The sequence below is a fragment of the Macrobrachium rosenbergii genome, chromosome 20 (genome assembly GCF_040412425.1).
Source record: "Macrobrachium rosenbergii isolate ZJJX-2024 chromosome 20, ASM4041242v1, whole genome shotgun sequence".
NCBI lineage: Eukaryota > Metazoa > Arthropoda > Malacostraca > Decapoda > Palaemonidae > Macrobrachium > Macrobrachium rosenbergii.
In genome coordinates, this window is record NC_089760.1 from 48,614,467 (window position 1) to 48,632,717 (window position 18,251).

Consider the following 18,251-nt stretch of genomic DNA (forward strand, 5'->3'; position numbering starts at 1 on the left):
TGAGACAACAACAACTTCACCAGGAACAAGCACGTCGACACCCACATCGTTAACGAATGAGACAACAACAGCTTCACCAGGAACAAGCACGTCGACACCCACATCGTTAACGAACGAGACAACAGCAACTTCACCAGGAACAAGTACGTCGACAACCACCTCGTTAACGAATGAGACAACAACAGCCCCAGAAACAAGCACGTCGACACCCACATGTTAACAACAACAACTTCACCAGGAACAATCCCGCCGACACCCACCTCCACCCCCGAACGAGATCCCCTCTCACCAGGAACCAGCTCACAACCAGCTCCAGCTCCAGCACCAATGACACAACAGCAACTTCACCAGGAACAACCAACTCCAGCACCAGCCCCATCCCTCCAGCTCCAGCTCCAGCTCCAGCTCCAGCACCAGCTCCAGCTCCAGCACCAACTCCAGCACCAGCCCCAGCTCCAGCTCCAGCTCCAGTACCAGCACCAGCTCCAGCTCCAGCTCCAGCACCAGCACCAGCCCTGGCCCCAGCCCCAGCCCCAGCTCCAGCACCAGCTTCAGCCCCAGCCCCAGCTCCAGCACCAGCACCAGCTCCAGCTCCAGCCCCAGCTCCAGCACCAGCCAGCTCCAGCCCCAGCACCAGCTCCAGCCTCAGCACCAGCCAGCACCAGCTCCAGCTCCAGCACCAGCTCCAGCTCCAGTTCCAGCACCAGCTCCAGCACCAGCACCAGCTCCAGCTCCAGCCCCAGTTCCAGCACCAGCTCCAGCTCCAGCTCCAGCTCCAGCTCCAGCACCAGCACCAGCTGTAGCACCAGCTCCAGCCCCAGCCAAAGCTCCAGCCCCAGCCCCAGCCCCAGCCCCATCCCCAGCCAAGCTCCAGTGCCAATGCCAGCTCCAGCTCCAGCTCCAGCACCAGCTCCAGCTCCAGGTCCAGGTCCAGTGCCAGTGCCAGCTCCAGCTCCAGCTCCAGCTCCAGCTGCAGCACCAGCTCCAGCTCCAGCCCCAGCTCCAGTTCCAGCACCAGCACCAGCAGCAGCTGTAGCACCAGCTCCAGCTCCAGCCCCAGCTCCAGCACCAGCACCAGCTCCAGCCAAACCTCCAGCTTCAGCACCAGCGCCAGCACCAGGTCCAGCTCCAGCGCCAGCTCCAGCTCCAGTGCCAGCTCCAGCACCAGCTCCATCTCTAGCTTCAGCTCCAGCACCAGCTCCAGCTCCAGCTCCAAATCCAGCTGTAGTGCCAGCTCCAGCACCAGCTCCAGCTCCAGCTGTAGTGCCAGCTCCAGCTCCAGCTCCAGCACCAGCGCCAGCATCAGCTGTAGCACCAGCTCCAGCTCCAGTACCAGCGCCAGTGCCAGCTCCAGCACCAGCTCCAGCTCCAGCACCAGCTCCAGTTCCAGCTCCAGCACCAACACCAGCTCCAGCTCCAGCTCCAGCTCCAGCACCAACACCAGCTCCAGCACCAGTTCCAGCTCCAGAACCAGCCCCATCCCCAGAACCAGCTCCAGCCCCATCCCCAGCCCCAGCTCCAGCCCCAGTGCCAGCCCCAGCTCCAGCCCCAGCTCCAGCCCCTGCTCCACCTCCAGCTGTAGCACCAGCCCCAGCGCCAGCTTCAGCTCCAGCTCCAGCACCAACACCAGCTCCAGCACCAGCTCCAGCTCCAGCCCCAGAACCAGCTCCAACCCCAGCCCCAGCCCCAGCCCCAGCTCCAGCCCCAGCGCCAGCACCAGCCCCAGCACCAGCCCCAGCTCCAGCCCCAGCTCCACCTCCAGCTGTAGCACCAGCCCCAGCGCCATCCCCAGCTCCAGCCCCAGCCCCGGCGCCAGCATCAGCTCCAGCGCCAGCTCCAGCTCCAGTTCCAGCTCCAGCTCCAGCTCCAGCTCCAGCTCCAGCTCCAGCCCAGCGCCAGCTCCAGCCCCAGCGCCAGCCCCAGCCCCTGCTCCAGGACCAGCGCCAGCTCCAGCTCCAGCTCCAGCGCCAACTCCAGCTCCAGCTCCAGTGCCAGCTCCAGCTCCAGCACCAGCACCAGCTCCAGCTCCAGCTCCAGCTCCAGCACCAGCGCCAGCTCCAGCTCCAGCTCAGCTCCAGTGCCAGCCCCAGTCCCAGCTCCAGCACCAGCTCCAGCATAACGACCACTTCACCAGAAACAAGCACTCAGACACCACAACCTGGATCCACCCGTAACAGACCAGCCTCTGCAACTACATGCCTCCAGATACTAGGACGAGAACCCTCGCAGTACCTGCAAGTGAGGCAACACACCTTTCCATTCAACTTTCCGTGTGACTTTTCATTTGGGGAAGCTTTGTCAAACCTTCTGAAGTTTTCTTTTGACTCCTTCCATTCCTTTCTTTATTCCTTGGTGCTCTTCTGTATTCTTTCACTGAGACATAAAGTCACTGAAGTACTGACATAGAAGTGAAACATAGTTGAGGAGAATCAGTTGTCTCGATGGCACAGACTTGCCCATAGAAAGAATCGTTGTTTGGGAAGATAAAAAAAATGGACATAGAATAATGAAACTGCATAAACCTCTAAATACATCAAGAAAAAGTAACAAAAGCCAAAAAAAGATCTTTATGAACTGTGATGCTGATGATCTGGAAGATAAATTACCATCCCCAGAGAGAAAACTCTCTCTTAGTAGACAATTACACTCAAACAATCTTATCCCTTCAAATCTTTAAAATGAACAGGAAGCAAAAGATTGAATTGTCACTCTTATTTTTATTCTGACAGAAGAGTATGATGGATTTCCTTTGAACCACAGCTCCTTTTCCTCCCTTATTTAGTGTTAATGAGTTCAACATTCACATTGGTAAGTGTGTTTGCTTTCATTTTGCTTCTCACTGTTTGGTTTAGTTTAAGTCTAAACTTGTCACTAGATTTTTCTGTTCCTTGGCTTTGCAGGTGGGCATTCAATAATCTTTGAAATATTACCTAGCAAGCTAATGAGCAACAATAATGATGATGGTTAAATAAGCTCTCAAAATTTCGTCATGCAATTTCTCCCTCTCCCAAGAGGGACACCGGAGGGCCCCTTGTGGGCGAAGTGTGTCCAAAGGTGACTCGAGCAGAGTCGATACCACCTGAAACTTTCACCCATGTGCCTTCATACAGTGACAGGAATGACCCCAAGACCGGATCTACGAATAATGGCTCTTAAAACAGTTAATAGTGTATCAACTGAATGATTTTTGGACTGTAAAAGTGGCAAATTTTACTGACTGATATCAACACTGAACCACAAATGGATTGCCAGTGTATCAGTATAAAATATTCCTAGATTAATACCAATAACTAGTCTTCAATTGACTTCCAGTGCATTGACAAGCATTGTATCCTTGGCATTATGGAGCACAATATCCATGAAATCTATGATTATATATATATATATATATATATATATATATATATATATATATATATATATACATATATACATATACATATATATATATATATATATATATATATATATATATATATATATATATATATATATATATATATATATATATATATATATATATATGTATACATATATGTATACATATATGTATACATATATGTATACATATATGTATATATATATATATATATATATATATATATATATATATATATATATATATATATATATATATATATATATATATATATATATATATATACGTCTTGGTTGGGAGAAATTGAAACAAGGTTTATATTGATGCTGCCACGAAACCAAGAAAGCCCAGCTTATCAGCAAAAGGAAAAGTTATTGGAAACTTACCTTAGATTTTCCTGGATTTACAATTAAAGGACGAAGGTCGCCGTTTAGAATTAGAAATCTTTTACAAATTTACAGGGGTTTATGTACAGAGACTTTAGCAATGAAACAAGGAGACAAACAATACGACATGATAGTCAATGGGCAGACTCATTAATAGGACACCTGGAACAATAATGCAATGATTGGCAACAAGCAAGCTGATTAATAAGGGGGCCAATGTGCGATACAATTATTCTAGTTACAATAAAAAGGGTTTAGTCATGCCCCGACTACACTAAATAGTCTCAGTTAGATGCTGCAAACAGATTCAACTCCAGGATGGGGAAAATAATTCATATAAAACTGTTGGCGAAGCCACAACGGATTTCAAGGATGGGAATGCGTCCAGGAATAGTTTGGGCTTGAAAGACAGTCAAAATTGTTAGGCACAGAGCACATGGATTGGTTGGTCTCTCCTGTAAGAGAGGTTCTAGGTTAGGAACGACAGTACACACTGAAGGAAATTGAATTCCCTTATAAATGTTACCTTTTCACCTGTTAAATATTAACCACTACATAGCCCAGCAGATAATTATGATGAAATCACGTAGGCACAATATGGGAATCGTAGCTGCGTGGGCTTTAACAATGAACACGTGATCGCACTCGCACAAAGAGTAAATTTAACACTGGTATTGCTTAGCCTAAATTTGCCCTTAAGTTGCACTGGGAGAGGGATAAATGGATGATTATCACGGGATCTCTACTAAAATTCAAGGCACATTAATGGCGAGATATGGGAGGCCGGGCAGGACTCTTACAAAGGAGGATTGCTTTGTGGGGGGAAGGAGTTAAAGTTTAAAGAAATGGAATTTTAAGGAATTTAAGTAAAAGGGGGGAAGGGCTGGTTTACTGACTATTTGCGAGGTACACACCTTGTCGGATAATTGCGGCGCCAGCACTTGACATCGGCTAATTCTCGGCGATGTGTTCGACCATCTAGCGGAGGAAAATGGCGCAGCGTCCGTCGAGAAGGAAGTTGAGACTAGTACTGGCTTCCTCCACTCTCAAGCGGCATCTTGTTTTCGAATTTTGGGCCAATCTTACCTGCAAATATGTCACGACAACCAGCAAAGAGGGCAGAGGAAAAGCATACTTAGAGTGAAGTGCTTTAAGATTAAAATCCTTCCTGGCCCCTAGCTTTAATTTAAGATGCCTATTTGACCTTCCCCATACCTAAATACTCCCACCTCACGTGATGGGGGTGAGAAGGAGGTGTCCTATTGTTTCCCGGGTCGAACGATTTTAGGGGAGGAAAGGGGGGGGGTGAAGGAAAGCCTACACTAACTATTGGGGCTAACGGCTTTTATTTGGTTCAAATATTCTCAAGGCTACAACCCGCCATATTGGCATCAGCTATAAGCAAACTGAAATGATAATTTTCCCTAGAAGTTAGCTAGATAGCAGCTAAATAGGAGGGAGGAATGTAAATCCTTGACAATATATATATATATATATATATATATATATATATATATATATATATATATATATATATAATATATATATATATATATATATATATATATATATATATATATATATATATATATATATATATATATATATATATATACTGTATATATATATATATGGAATGTAAAATTGAAAAAACTAGTGAAAATGCAGAAGTGTTTTGGTATTTTGTTAATTTCAGTGACAAATGTATGTTTTGCTTTGTTCAGATTATTTATTTTCTAGAATGTTTATTTTACATGGCTGTTAACTTTGACACGTTTGAAGATTTGCCGGATGAAATTGTATCTGCAACAACTTGTTATATATATATATATATATATATATATATATATATATATATATATATATATATATATATATATACACATATATACATATATACATATACACCTTGAGATTTACCTTCATATTCCTATTTATATCAATATTTCAATGTGTGATGTAAGCGCCATAAATCCCTCTTCAAAAAATCTATATTCACATTACCAAGACTGTTATAACTTCTGTTATCCAATTTTTCGTGTCTGTAATTCACACTGTTTGACTTCTATTAAATCATAGCATGAATTCCAATATTTCATCTACCTAAAAAGACCCAAATTAACCTCAGAAGTGCCCATTTTAAATAAAAGTTTACAGAACAATGGAGTAATCAGATTTCTTATTGGGCGTGTGGTAGTCAGCTTACAATTGATTGACTCTTATGGTTGATGTATCAATTAGGATACAAAACGAAATTATTACCCTAAATTCTAGATGTACAAACTGCTAATACTCTTTGATTACATTATTATTATTATTATTATTATTATTATTATTATTTATTATTATTATTATTATTATTATTATTATTATTGTCTAAAGATCAGCATGGATTAATGATTATCACTGCAAGTGAACAGAATTCCTAGGGAGGAGAATGAATACACGGACTAAAATCCAAAGCTTATTTATTATTAAGCTGAATAATACTAAATAGCTTAATTAATGGTTATATATATAGGAAACTGCTTGAATTGTTGCCTGGATTGGAGTCCACTAAATGAAGGAAGACCGACGGCACCAGATCTCCCACTCACTAAAAACATGAAAAATATGGGAATTAATAATACTGTATTGAAAATATTCAACAGAGAACAACGAAAGCAAAAACTAAGTTACATATTAACCACGTTAGAATGATTTAAATGGCCGTATAAGTAGATATGACAAAATTATATCCTACGAAAATAGGGGAAATTTGTAGTAGCAAAAATGAAACAGCAGTATATGAAAAATAAGTATGGTCGGAAGCCTATGCATATAAAATATAATTTCAAATATAAATGTCAGGAGAACTGAATCATATGCTACAATTCAACAAAACCTATACGGTCATAATGAGAAGAAGCAATTTTTCCATCCTTTAAACTGCTGGAATAATGAAGAAGTCCATCGGTGACGACCAGGTGTTCGACGTCTGTTGTTGGGAGGCAATGGCCAGAGGTTACTGCAGCTTATATGAGGCAATTAATGTTCCATGCCGAGCGAAATTTTTGTAAGAAAATCCTTAATGTTCCGGGTTTTCACTTGCTGCTGTCTAAGCTGGAACTCAGAACTGAACTGACTCTCTTGACCCTCCTTGCCGCGAAGAAAATCAGGCTGCCACCTGTGTTGGGTAGTTTCAGGCAGTAAAAAAGTTCTCTACCAAGCAGTCAGAAGTAAGGAGGTGTCACTTCAAATACAGTGATTTCAAAAATTTATAATTTTAAGAAAAACAAAAGCAATTATCTTAGCATTGTTAGAGAAATATATAGCATGGTTAGAGAAATATATAGATTATATAAATGTTACTAAGTTGAAATGCTTTACAACTGAAAATTTAGATTTTCTTCAGCAAGTGTAACTTTTGATAAGATGTAAGAGATTATAATGCATTGTAATTTACATATTACATACTGTGTATATATATATATATATATATATATATATATATATATATATATATATATATATATATATATATATATATATATATATATATATATATATATTTATATATATACATTTATATATATACATTTATATATATACATTTATATATATATATATATATATATATATATATATATATATATATATATATATATATATATATATATATATATATATATATATATATATATATATATATATATATATATATATATATATATATATATATATATATATATATATATATATATATACATACAGTATATGTTAATGGCCCTTCCCAGGTCAAGAAGGGCCATCTTTTATTGATGTATCTGTTTTAAGAACAGAATCAAACATCTTACTTCTCTAAGATGTCTGTGGCAGCATGGCTCATCCCTGGGTCAGCAAATCCCTTCTCATCTGTCGACTCCTCTCGCTAAACCTATCTTTAAACAAAGGTCTACTGAAATTAAACACTAGACTTTATTTGCAAATTTAACGAACGTGATTCAGCAAAAGCTACGGTAATGAAATGGAGTGATTCACACCTGCTATCAATGGAGTTCATAACTAGAGGAAATACTGTTTCACAAACAAGCACATTAATAATTCTATACCAAGCAATACGAGTGAATAACACCCTGGTCATGAAACAAAATAATGTCATAATTATTCTAGACCACAATATATGTCATATGGTATGTAAGAGTAAAATATCCAAATATTCGTCCTCTCAGGACGAAACTCGAATTCCTATTGAAAGAAACATATCATTATAGTAAAACCTGAAATGGTGTTCATTACATACAGAAAAATGTCTAATGGGGCATTAAATTGGAAAATTCATTATGTACACATCGATCAATTTCACTGCTTCCCAACCAGGGGTTTCCCTCTAAAGTCTGGAAAATATATAAATGTCACTGGGCGATCTTACTTACTTTTTCTATGGCCATGAATAATGTATCTTCATAGTGGCGGTTTCTTTAAACACTACACCAGGCTAAAAGCACATATCAGCCACCCAAGATCGAGGCAGTCTCCCTGTGAGAGTCACTGTTCCTCTCATAAATATCCCATGGGAGATCTCTCACACACACACACGCACATACCCCACCGGAACCTGGGCACTTCCGGCGGATCGGTTCAATGTTCTATATTATGCTGTTTCCATGCTCCTACTTGGTCAATTTCAGAGCCCTTTCGTGTATTTACGTTACATCCTCAGGGTACTCTGAGGCTACTTGGTACCTGTCTTTCGTTTTAAAAATTTTGATAAATAACCCGGAACTAACTCATTCTGTTAGGATCTTAGGAATCTGCTGACCCATTGCCAACTGCAAATGATTTTCTTTATTATACTGTATGTTTCTAAGGATTGAATTTTCAGGATGAAGATGTTAGTGGCTGGTAACACATGCCTGATACCCACCCCTAAAAGAAACCTTTATCTTTCGAGCATACTAGGTAGCAGATAGCGTCCTCCCTTGGAGAAAGAAAAGAAGCCCACGGTTCTTAACCTCTCAACCCACATATTGCTACTAGCAGCTCAAGCTGAATGGGAGCATGTCACGAATTGTAGCATAAAATACTCCGCCTCCAACAGGTAGGACTGTAAAGGGTTAATCACCAAAAAAGAAAGATTCAACTCATGTCAAAATGACCAACCAACCAAACCTTATCCAGCAACACAATATATAAATTTTATTCGACAGAGTTGAAGCGGAGAGGTTGGAGAGAAGGATCTCTCGAAAAACGCGACAGAAAAATAAACAGTTGTGTTGTTTCAAGTGCCAGTAGATATTCCAGGGATTAAAGCGGATCAGTGGATAGAGTCCTTGATATGCAGCCATATGCAACGAGCGGTCGGGTTCTTAATCCGGGAGAATGAAAGCATCCAAGCAAAGGTTAGAAGTTGGTATGTGTTGCAGCCAAGAACAACGTCGCATTTGAGGAAGTACACAAATAAATTGGTCAGAAATTGTGTAAATGGTATGGAATGAAACACTCAATTCATACAGTATGGAATGGAATCATTAAATCATTTAGATAAAGATTTATCTTGATATAGCAAGCACGTCATTACAAATAATTTATATATCTAACAGTTCATTTTGTAATAGCAAGCACAGAATTGCAAACGACTCAAAATGTTAAATTCCAGCATAACAGCAGTTTAGAAAATTCAAAATGAGTTTGCAATAAAGAAATGAATTGCTCACGATCATTTTCCAAAGTATGCATTGCAAAAACAACAAACAATTTTTTCTTGTCAAAGTAAAAGTATATTATCTTGAAACATAAATCAGAGAAGGTTTGTTTGTATATATATATATATATATATATATATATATATATATATATATATATATATATATATATATATATATATATATATATATATATATATATATATATATATATATGTATGCATGTATACATTCATACATACTCACGTCTTTCTAAGCATTCACAGCTCTTCCCAGTCAACATTTCCATAGCAACAAGACGCTGCTTCCCAATACTAGCTGCATGGAAAAATACCAGATTGCAATTGAACAATGGATCACACACCAAAATTACTGCGCCCCGAGGGGAATTTAAAATGGCCTGTAGGCTTTCGGGCCATAATATAAGCCCTTAATGCAACCCATTGCCGCTTGCACTGGGCACTCAAGTTGCAAGCTGTATCAACAGCTGTTTTTCATTAAGTAGGAGTGAGGTGATCCTTCTCTCAACATCGCCATCTTTTGTCTTGGTTTTTAATTTGCGCCAAAACTAACATGGCAACAAGATTCTGTTGGATTATGGGTAGAGAAAAAATAGGGAAAATAAAGTGAAAGAAAAAAAGTAGTCATACAAACGGCGTATAAAGAAGCTGGAGAGAGAAAAGTAGTGAATAGCGAAAGTGGACATAATTTAAAAACTCACGGAAAGATATGAAAGTTCCTACGCTTTCATCTGTTGACAGAGAGAGAGAGAGAGAGAGAGAGAGAGAGAGAGAGAGAGAGAGAGAGAGAGAGAGAGAGACCTAGCTTCCGTTCCGATTAATACTCTGCCGAAACTGACGTCACCGTTAATGCCTCCAGGATGAAATGGAGAGAGAGAGAGAGAGAGAGAGAAATGGGAGAATGTGGTCTGGCCTTGGAGAAAGGGTTTGGAGTTAATTTTCTCTCAGAAATGAGAAAGTTATAGAAATCTTAGATAATAGAAGCAAGTAGCAAATACCAGAGCTTAGCAGCAACACGACGGAACAATTATCAGATCTAGAAAGTCTCAGGTACCTAGAAAAACAAGCAGGCTAAGATTTCTAGAGCTTTTAACCCTTATTCTGATAGTCTCATAGAATTCTAGACCTTTTAATTGTTATTCTATTTGCCTCACAGAATTCTATAGCGTTTAAGAAATTGGTAGACCCACTCTCAAGCCTTATTGTGATCCATGACCCTTAACACCGGACTGGCCAAGTCTGGTGTAAGCCTAATTTACTATTTTTTTATTTATTCATTTATTTATTTATTTTTGTTCACGAGTGTAGCAAAGTTCCTACCATTAATATTACTCTTTAACAGCTTCCTGTCCTTCCTAAAATCTATTATTCCCGTTAGTCCCAGACTCCTTGAGCCTGTTGCAAGTTGAGCTCTCTTTCCTGACTTGGAAAAGCCCTGAGCGGATAAAATCTTATGCATCTTCTTTCTGTATATCCCTAATATTCTTTGGAAGCTTCAATTTCAAGTCAATGGCTCCTTTTGTGGGCTTCTTCCAAATGAATAGGGTTCATCTACTCAATAATAATAATAATAATATTTTTAAGTCAACGGCCTCTTTTGTGGGCTTGTTCCACATGAATAAAGGTTCATGTTTTGAATAAAAATAATAATAATAATAATAATAATAATAATAATAATAATAATAATAATAATAATAATAATAATAATAATAATAATAATAATAATTAATTATTATTATTATTATTATTATTATTATTATTATTATTATTGTCTATTATTATTATTATTATTATATTTTCACGTCAATGGCCCCTGTTGGCTTGTTCCATATGAATAGAAATCATCTTCTCAATAATATAATAATAATAATAATAATAATAATAATAATAATAATAATAATAATAATAATAATAATAATAATAATAGTAAGATTCATCTTCTGAATAATAATAATAATAATAATAATAATAATAATAATAATAATAATAATAATAATAATAATAATAATAATAATAATAATAATAATATTCTTCAAGAAACTGGGGATGCTACAGAAACCGTGTCAATGAACGTGACATTTCATGTTCTTGACCGTGAACGACGCCTGACCTTTGACCTCTGACCTACTGTTTAATTGAAGGCAAACGTGGACGGAGGCAGCTAACTTACTCCTGCAGAACCTGAGTTTATGTTATCATTTTTTTACTATTATTAAAAATCACTAAAAATGATGAGGATCTTATACCATTGTTATGTTTTGTGGTTCATTTCATCTTACGTCAACCTTTGAAGTCGCTTTCAGTACATTATTCTGACTGAGCTTGAATTGAAGTGAATATAGATTTCAGGCCACAGGCCAAGCACTGGGACCTATGAGGTCATTCAGCGCTGAAATGGAAATTGGCAGAAAAAGGTCTGAAAGGTTGCACTATGAATCAGTTGTTTGGAGAGGGTTAAGGAGAGTCAGGTGGAAGAAAGAGAATACACTGAATTTATAAACATTATAAATAACAGCCCTAGTTAGACTTATGATATGAGTATTTCTGCTAACATTAGCGTGGGAGGGTATGAATAAATATTAAAGCTCTCTAGCTGTGTAAAATATAGAAAATCTCAATCACCTTAACTCAAATACACGAAGAACCATCTCGCCCACAAGATACCTAAAACTGTCTAAAATCAAAATAAAGTAAGAAAAAAAAAGTAAAAAATGCGCCAAAGTTTCTTCGGCGCAATCGAGGCCACGCAAATAGATCTATCTTTCGGTGGTTTCTGTATAATGCTGTATGAGCCGCCGCCCATGAAACTCTCAGCCGGCAGTGATGGCCTGTGTTGTGTTGCCAGAAGCACGATTATGGCCAACTTTAAGCTTAAATAAAATCAAAACTGCTGAGGCTAGAGGGCTGCAACTTGTTATGCTTGGTGATTGAAGGGTAGATGATCAACATACCAATCTGCAGCCCTCTAGCCTCAGTCGTTTTTAAGATCTGACGGCGGACAGAAAAAGTGCGGAAGAAAAAAGTGCGGACGGACAGACAAATAGCCATCTCAATAGTTTTCTTTTCAGAAAACTAAAATTGGGAAAATTGGAAGGATATAGCAAAAGCAAGCTCCGTCGAATAAAACTGCATAAAACTGGTTATGAGAGAGATAAGTGGACGAATATTAAAACTGGAATCGGGATCTCTTAGCAAATACGAATCTAATTTAGCATAGTTACCCCTGCAGGTTGGATGACTTCATTCTTCAGAAAACGTCTAGTCACACAATTGACAAGTACTTCAGGAGCCTGCATCCTCACAACTAGTCTCTCTCTCTCTCTCTCTCTCTCTCTCTCTCTCTCTCTCTCTCTCTCTCTCTCTCTCTCTCTCTCTCTCTCTATTCAGATTATCTAATCTTATCACAACGAACACAATAATGAGAGAGTATTATCACGGGAGGGAATGCAATGTTGGACAATGCAATTGCTAAATTTGGCAAGGAACAATGATTTCAATTTCAATTTAATTATCAAGCGTTCCTTTTGACTGTTTTATTTGCTACAAATGTGGTTATGCATATAATTATTTCTGTGATAACAAACAAACAAACACACACATACAAATATATATATCTTTGGTTTTCAGTAAGTTTTTTTGGGGTACCGCCAGGTCAGTCAATCAGTAATTCAATATGTCAGTCAGGCTGAATAAACAGTGGATACAAGAGAGAGAGAGAGAGAGAGAGAGAGAGAGAGAGAGAGAGAGAGAGAGAGAGAGAGAGAGAGAGAGAGAGAGACTTTTGGAGTACGGAATGGTTGCAAATCAATAATAATTCATACCTAGAGTTATTTAAAAACGATTTTTCCATCAGTTAGTCCACTGCTGTGGGTCGCAGCTTGTGTTGTATTGAGAAAAGAAAAGGAATGGTAACAGATTTGACCAAGTGTTCTGCCAAAATACGTAACACCTCATTAAGATAAAGAAACAGAGGGCCTCGATGAGGGAATCCTTACCTCTTACAAGGTTGAAACCAATCATCAGAGATTCTCTCTATCTCTCTCTCTCTCCCCAAAAACTTTTGACTGAGAATTAGGCCAAGATATTCTCTCTCTCTCTCTCTCTCTCAAAGAACCTTCGATTGAGAACTCTTACTCTAAAATATTAAGGTTAGGTCAAGAGATTCTCTCTCTCTCTCCAAAAACTTTTGACTGAGAACCCTTACACTAAAATATTAAGGTTAGGTCAAGAGATTCTCTATTTCTCTCTCTCTCTCTGTCTCTCTCTGTCTCTCTCTCTCTCTCTCTCTCTCTCTCTCTCTCTCTCTCTCTCTCTCTCTCTCTCTCAAAAAACTTTTGACTGAGAACCCTTACACTAAAATAATAAGGTTAGGTCAAGAGATTCTCTCTCTCTCTCTCTCTCTCTCTCTCTCTCTCTCTCTCTCTCTCTCTCTCTCTCTCTCTCTCCCCCCAAAAACTTTTGAATGGGAACCCTTACTCTAAAGTATTAAGGTTAGGTCAAGAGATTCTCTCTCTCTCTCTCTCTCTCTCTCTCTCTCTCTCTCTCTCTCTCTCTCTCTCTCTCTCTCTCTCTCAAGAACTTTTGACTGAGAACCCTTACTCTAAAATATTAAAGTAAGGTCAAGATTCCTAACGAGGGGAAACCTCACATGTCATGTAAATACTGAACTGTATAAGCTTTCATCTCCCAAGTCGGAGAGACTGACAAAAGTCAGATCATCAACGTCTGTGAAGATTATGTAAGAATCAGCAGGAGATTCTCAGAAAAGAATGGATACTGTAGTGGGTTTGTGGAAGAATTTGACACAGGTCTGTGTGTGTGTGTGTAAGCATACAATTGATACAAAGTGGGTACGATTTATATGCTTCATGTGTTTGACAAATTATAGTTCAGGTATCTGAATAAAATATACATAACCTGACGCTTAAATATACTTAAATGAACGCAGAATAATAGCATATGATAAAGATAATAATAATGATACATACAGTGATAATAATAATAATAATAATAATAATAATAATAATAATAATAACAATTTTAAAAAAACTTGATTTCAGATACACATTCGGCCATGATTTGAAATACACATACACACATACACACACACACACACAAACACCCAGTAAGCACATACGTCGGGATCCCAGCAAAACTTTATAAATCAAAAAGAAACATAAACTCAAATCAGACTTCCTTTGCATATATAATAATTCAATTTTGTTACGAATATCTATGGTAATGGTGTTTAGTGTCTCTTTCTTAAGCCATGAATATTTCAAGCATGGCTGGGCAACCTACCAGGCAAGAGGTCCGGTATCCTAGAGAGTTATAGTCTTAACTGTGCCAAAATTTAATCACTTGTTGTCAGTCACAAAGTCTACTTTTGGTCAGATATTCGTAAAAATCCGGACATGACTTTTTGCGAAATCTTGCAAATACAAAAACTAATAAAAAAATTATGAGAAACTTCTGCTCAATATTCTTTGACCCACCCAAGAAATTTCATTAAGATCCATTAAAAATTCTTCTGAGAAATGCTATGAAATATACAGACTTACACACACGAAAAACATAAACAAACATTGTTGCATACACACCCTCAGTCCGGTGTGAAGGCGGAAGTCATAAAATTGATTTCCTGCCATATAAATTGTCACAATCCAGCCAATCGGACGGAACCTACAATGTAAACACTTATTTCCCCTTTCAAATGAGCTATTAAAGCAGGTATATAAACAAAACTTCAGTCTAAATGCTATGTATAGTTAACACCCCCTCTTTTGTACGAGCATATAAATTCTCATTACTCTGGATATATACGTAGCTATTTTAATTATTTTTATTACAAGTTCTCTCTCTCTCTCTCTCTCTCTCTCTCTCTCTCTCTCTCTCTCTCTCTCTCTCTCTCTCTCTCTCTCTCTCTCTTCGTAACTTCAGCAGACCTTACAGTTTATATCTCCTTAGAAATTCTTCCAGTCTGGGATTATTATTATTATTATTATTATTATTATTATTATTATTATTATTATTATTATTATTATTATTATTATTATTATTATTATTATTATAAAGAAGATAAACTCTGTTCGTATGGAACAAACCAACTGGGCCATTGACTTGAAATTCAAGCTTCCAAAGAATATTAAGGAGTTCCATTGAAAGAAATAACAGAATGTAATAATAGTAAATAATGAAAGAGGAGATAATTTAATAGAACAGAAAAAAACATAAAAAATAAATATATAAATTGATTAAAATGTAAATACATTATTAAAAGAAAAAAATAAACAAACAAATACCCAGATAAAAATGTCTATAAATAATGAAATCACAAGGAGAGCTATTCCAAGGTACAGTACTAAACCTTTTTATACGAGAGGTAATACTCAGATGATACTCAATCGCCGTTGCTATTAGCTTCGTGCCAGGAATGCTTCGGAAGAATGCTTCCTCATCTGGTAGATCATTTTCAACTAAATTATCCACAACCAGGTAAGTAGGCAGGTAATCAATTTACGGTTAGCGCCGCTTCCGGGACAAAATTGCGTCAAGGTTCTAGTAAATGTGAGACGAGGTACAGATATTTCATTTCAATGACTCGTTTGAAGAGAGAGAGAGAGAGAGAGAGCTTATGTTTTCCCCTATCTTTGTCTTGCCTACATTTTACATTTTCCATACACTTTTGCTTTCCTCCTTCCTTATCCACCAGCATCTTTTAATTCTCTTTCTCTTCTGTCTTCCAACTTCTCTTTCAATTTCCTTTCGATTCTCCATCTTCTTCTATCCTCAAACTTCTCCTTTAATTTCCTTTTTATTCTCTATCTTCTTATGTCCCCAAACTTCTCTTTTAATTTCATCTTTATTCTCTATCTTCTTCTGTCCCCAAACTTCTCTTTTAATTTCATCTTTATTCTCTATCTTCTTCTGTCCCCAAAACTTCTCTTTTAATTTCATTTTTATTCTCTATCTTCTTCTGTCCCAAACTTCTCTTTTAATTTCGCTTTATTCTCTATCTTCTTCGGTCCCCAAACTTCTCTTTTAATTTCATCTTTATTCTCTATCTTCTTCTGTCCCCAAACTTCTCTTTTAATTTCATCTTTATTCTCTATCTTCTTCTGTCCTCAAACTTCTCTTTGAATTTCCTTTTCATTTTCTATCTTCTTCTGTCCTCAAACTTCTCTTTCAATTTACTTTTTTACTCTCTATCCTTTTCTTTATCCAAAAAATTCTACCTTCTATTCTCTTTGCTTTAACATCAACCAAAATTCTTCTGAAAATCCGACCCTACTCTTGGTTCTCAACAAGTATCTATGGATGAGGTTGCGAGCCCCATACCCTCTTTTTTGGCTCCGGCTGATGCTGGTACCAATCACTGGTGAGTAGCGGGTTGTTGTTGATTCATGGACCAAGAAACACGAGCAAGAAACTGTGGTTGGTACCAGCATCAGCCGAAGCCACGAAAGAGGGTATGGGGCTCGCAACCTCATCCACAGATACTTGTTGAGAACCAGGAGCCTCTGCCTTTCTACTTTCGTCAGTTTTATGAAGGAGGAAAAGTCCCAGGATCAGGAAATATTGAATTTCCACTTAGTGGTCTTTTAAGTAATGGGATCTCAGATTAGGGTCAATTTTTCAGAAAAATTTTGGCTGATGTTAAAGGAAAGGGAATAGAAGGTAGAGAGATAAAAATTTTTTGGATAAAAGGAAAGGATAGAGAATAGAATATTAATTGAAAGAGAAGCTGGAGTACATAAGAAGATACAGAATAAAGAGGATAATGAAAGAGAAGTTTGGGGACAGAATAAGATGGAGGATAAAAAGGAAATTGAAAGAGAAATTTGGAGACAGAATAAGATGGAGGATAAAAAGGAAATTGAAAGAGAAGTTTGAGGACAGAAGAAGAAGGAGGATAAAAGGAAATTGAAAGAGAAGTTTGAGGACAGAAGAAGATGGAGGATAAAAAGAAATTGAAAGAGAAGTTTGAAGATGGAGGAAGAAGATTTGAGGACAAAAAAGGAAATTGAAAGAGAAGTTTGAGGACAGAAGAAGATGGATAAAAAGGAAATTGAAAGGATAAAAGAAAATTGAAAGAGAAGTTTGAGGACAGAAGAAGATGGAGGATAAAAAGGAAATTGAAATTGAAAGAAGTTTGGGGACAGAAGAAGATGGAGGATGAAAAGAGAAAAAAGGAAATTGAAAGAGAAGTTTGGGGACAGAAGAAGATGTAGGATAAAAAGGAAATTGAAAAGAAGTTTTGGGACAGAAGAGAGAAGGAGGATGAAGGATAGGATAAAAAGGAAATTGAAAGAGAAGTTTGAGGACAGAAGAAGAAGGAGGATAAAAGGAAATAGAAAGAGAAGTTTGAGGACAGAAGAAGATGGAGGATAAAGAAGAAGAAAGGAGGATAAAAGGAAATTGAAAGAGAAGTTTGAGGACAGAAGAAGGAGGATAAAAAGGAAATTGAAAGAGAAGTTTGAGGACAGAAGAAGAATGAGGATAAAAAGGAAATTGAAAGAGAAGTTTGAGGACAGAAGAAGAAGGAGGATAAAAAGGAAATTGAAAGAGAAGTTTGGGGACAGAAGAGGGATGGAGGATAAAAGGAAATTGAAAGAAGTTTGGGGACAGAAGAAGATGGAGGATAAAAGGAAATTGAAAGAGAAGTTTGAGGACAGAAGAAGATGGAGGATAAAAGGAAATTGAAAGAGAAGTTTGGGGACAGAAGAAGAAGGAGGATACAAAGGAAATTGAAAAGAAGTTTGGGGACAGAAGAAGATGGAGG

General features: G+C 38.0%; 1 protein-coding gene across 1 annotated transcript; it reads left to right on the forward strand.

Annotated features, from left to right (window-relative positions):
• Nucleotides 1-213: 213 nt before the first annotated feature.
• On the forward strand, nucleotides 214-17,362 carry LOC136848981 (keratinocyte proline-rich protein-like). Its single transcript, XM_067121791.1, has 4 exons — nucleotides 214-935; nucleotides 971-1,071; nucleotides 1,181-2,238; nucleotides 17,177-17,362. The coding sequence occupies exons 1-4, from the start codon at nucleotides 214-216 to the stop codon at nucleotides 17,360-17,362; spliced, it is 2,067 nt and encodes a 688-aa protein (XP_066977892.1).
• Nucleotides 17,363-18,251: the final 889 nt, after the last annotated feature.

Excerpts from the sequence above, each read along its gene's own strand:
- LOC136848981 (XM_067121791.1), top strand. The coding sequence starts at position 214 with ATGTTAACAACAACAACTTCACCAGGAACAATCCCGCCGACACCCACC. Across the intron at positions 936-970 it reads GCTCCAGGTCCAGGTCCAGT|CTGCAGCACCAGCTCCAGCT; the intron begins GCCAGTGCCAGC and ends CTCCAGCTCCAG. Across the intron at positions 1,072-1,180 it reads CAGCCCCAGCTCCAGCACCA|CTTCAGCTCCAGCACCAGCT; the intron begins GCACCAGCTCCA and ends CTCCATCTCTAG.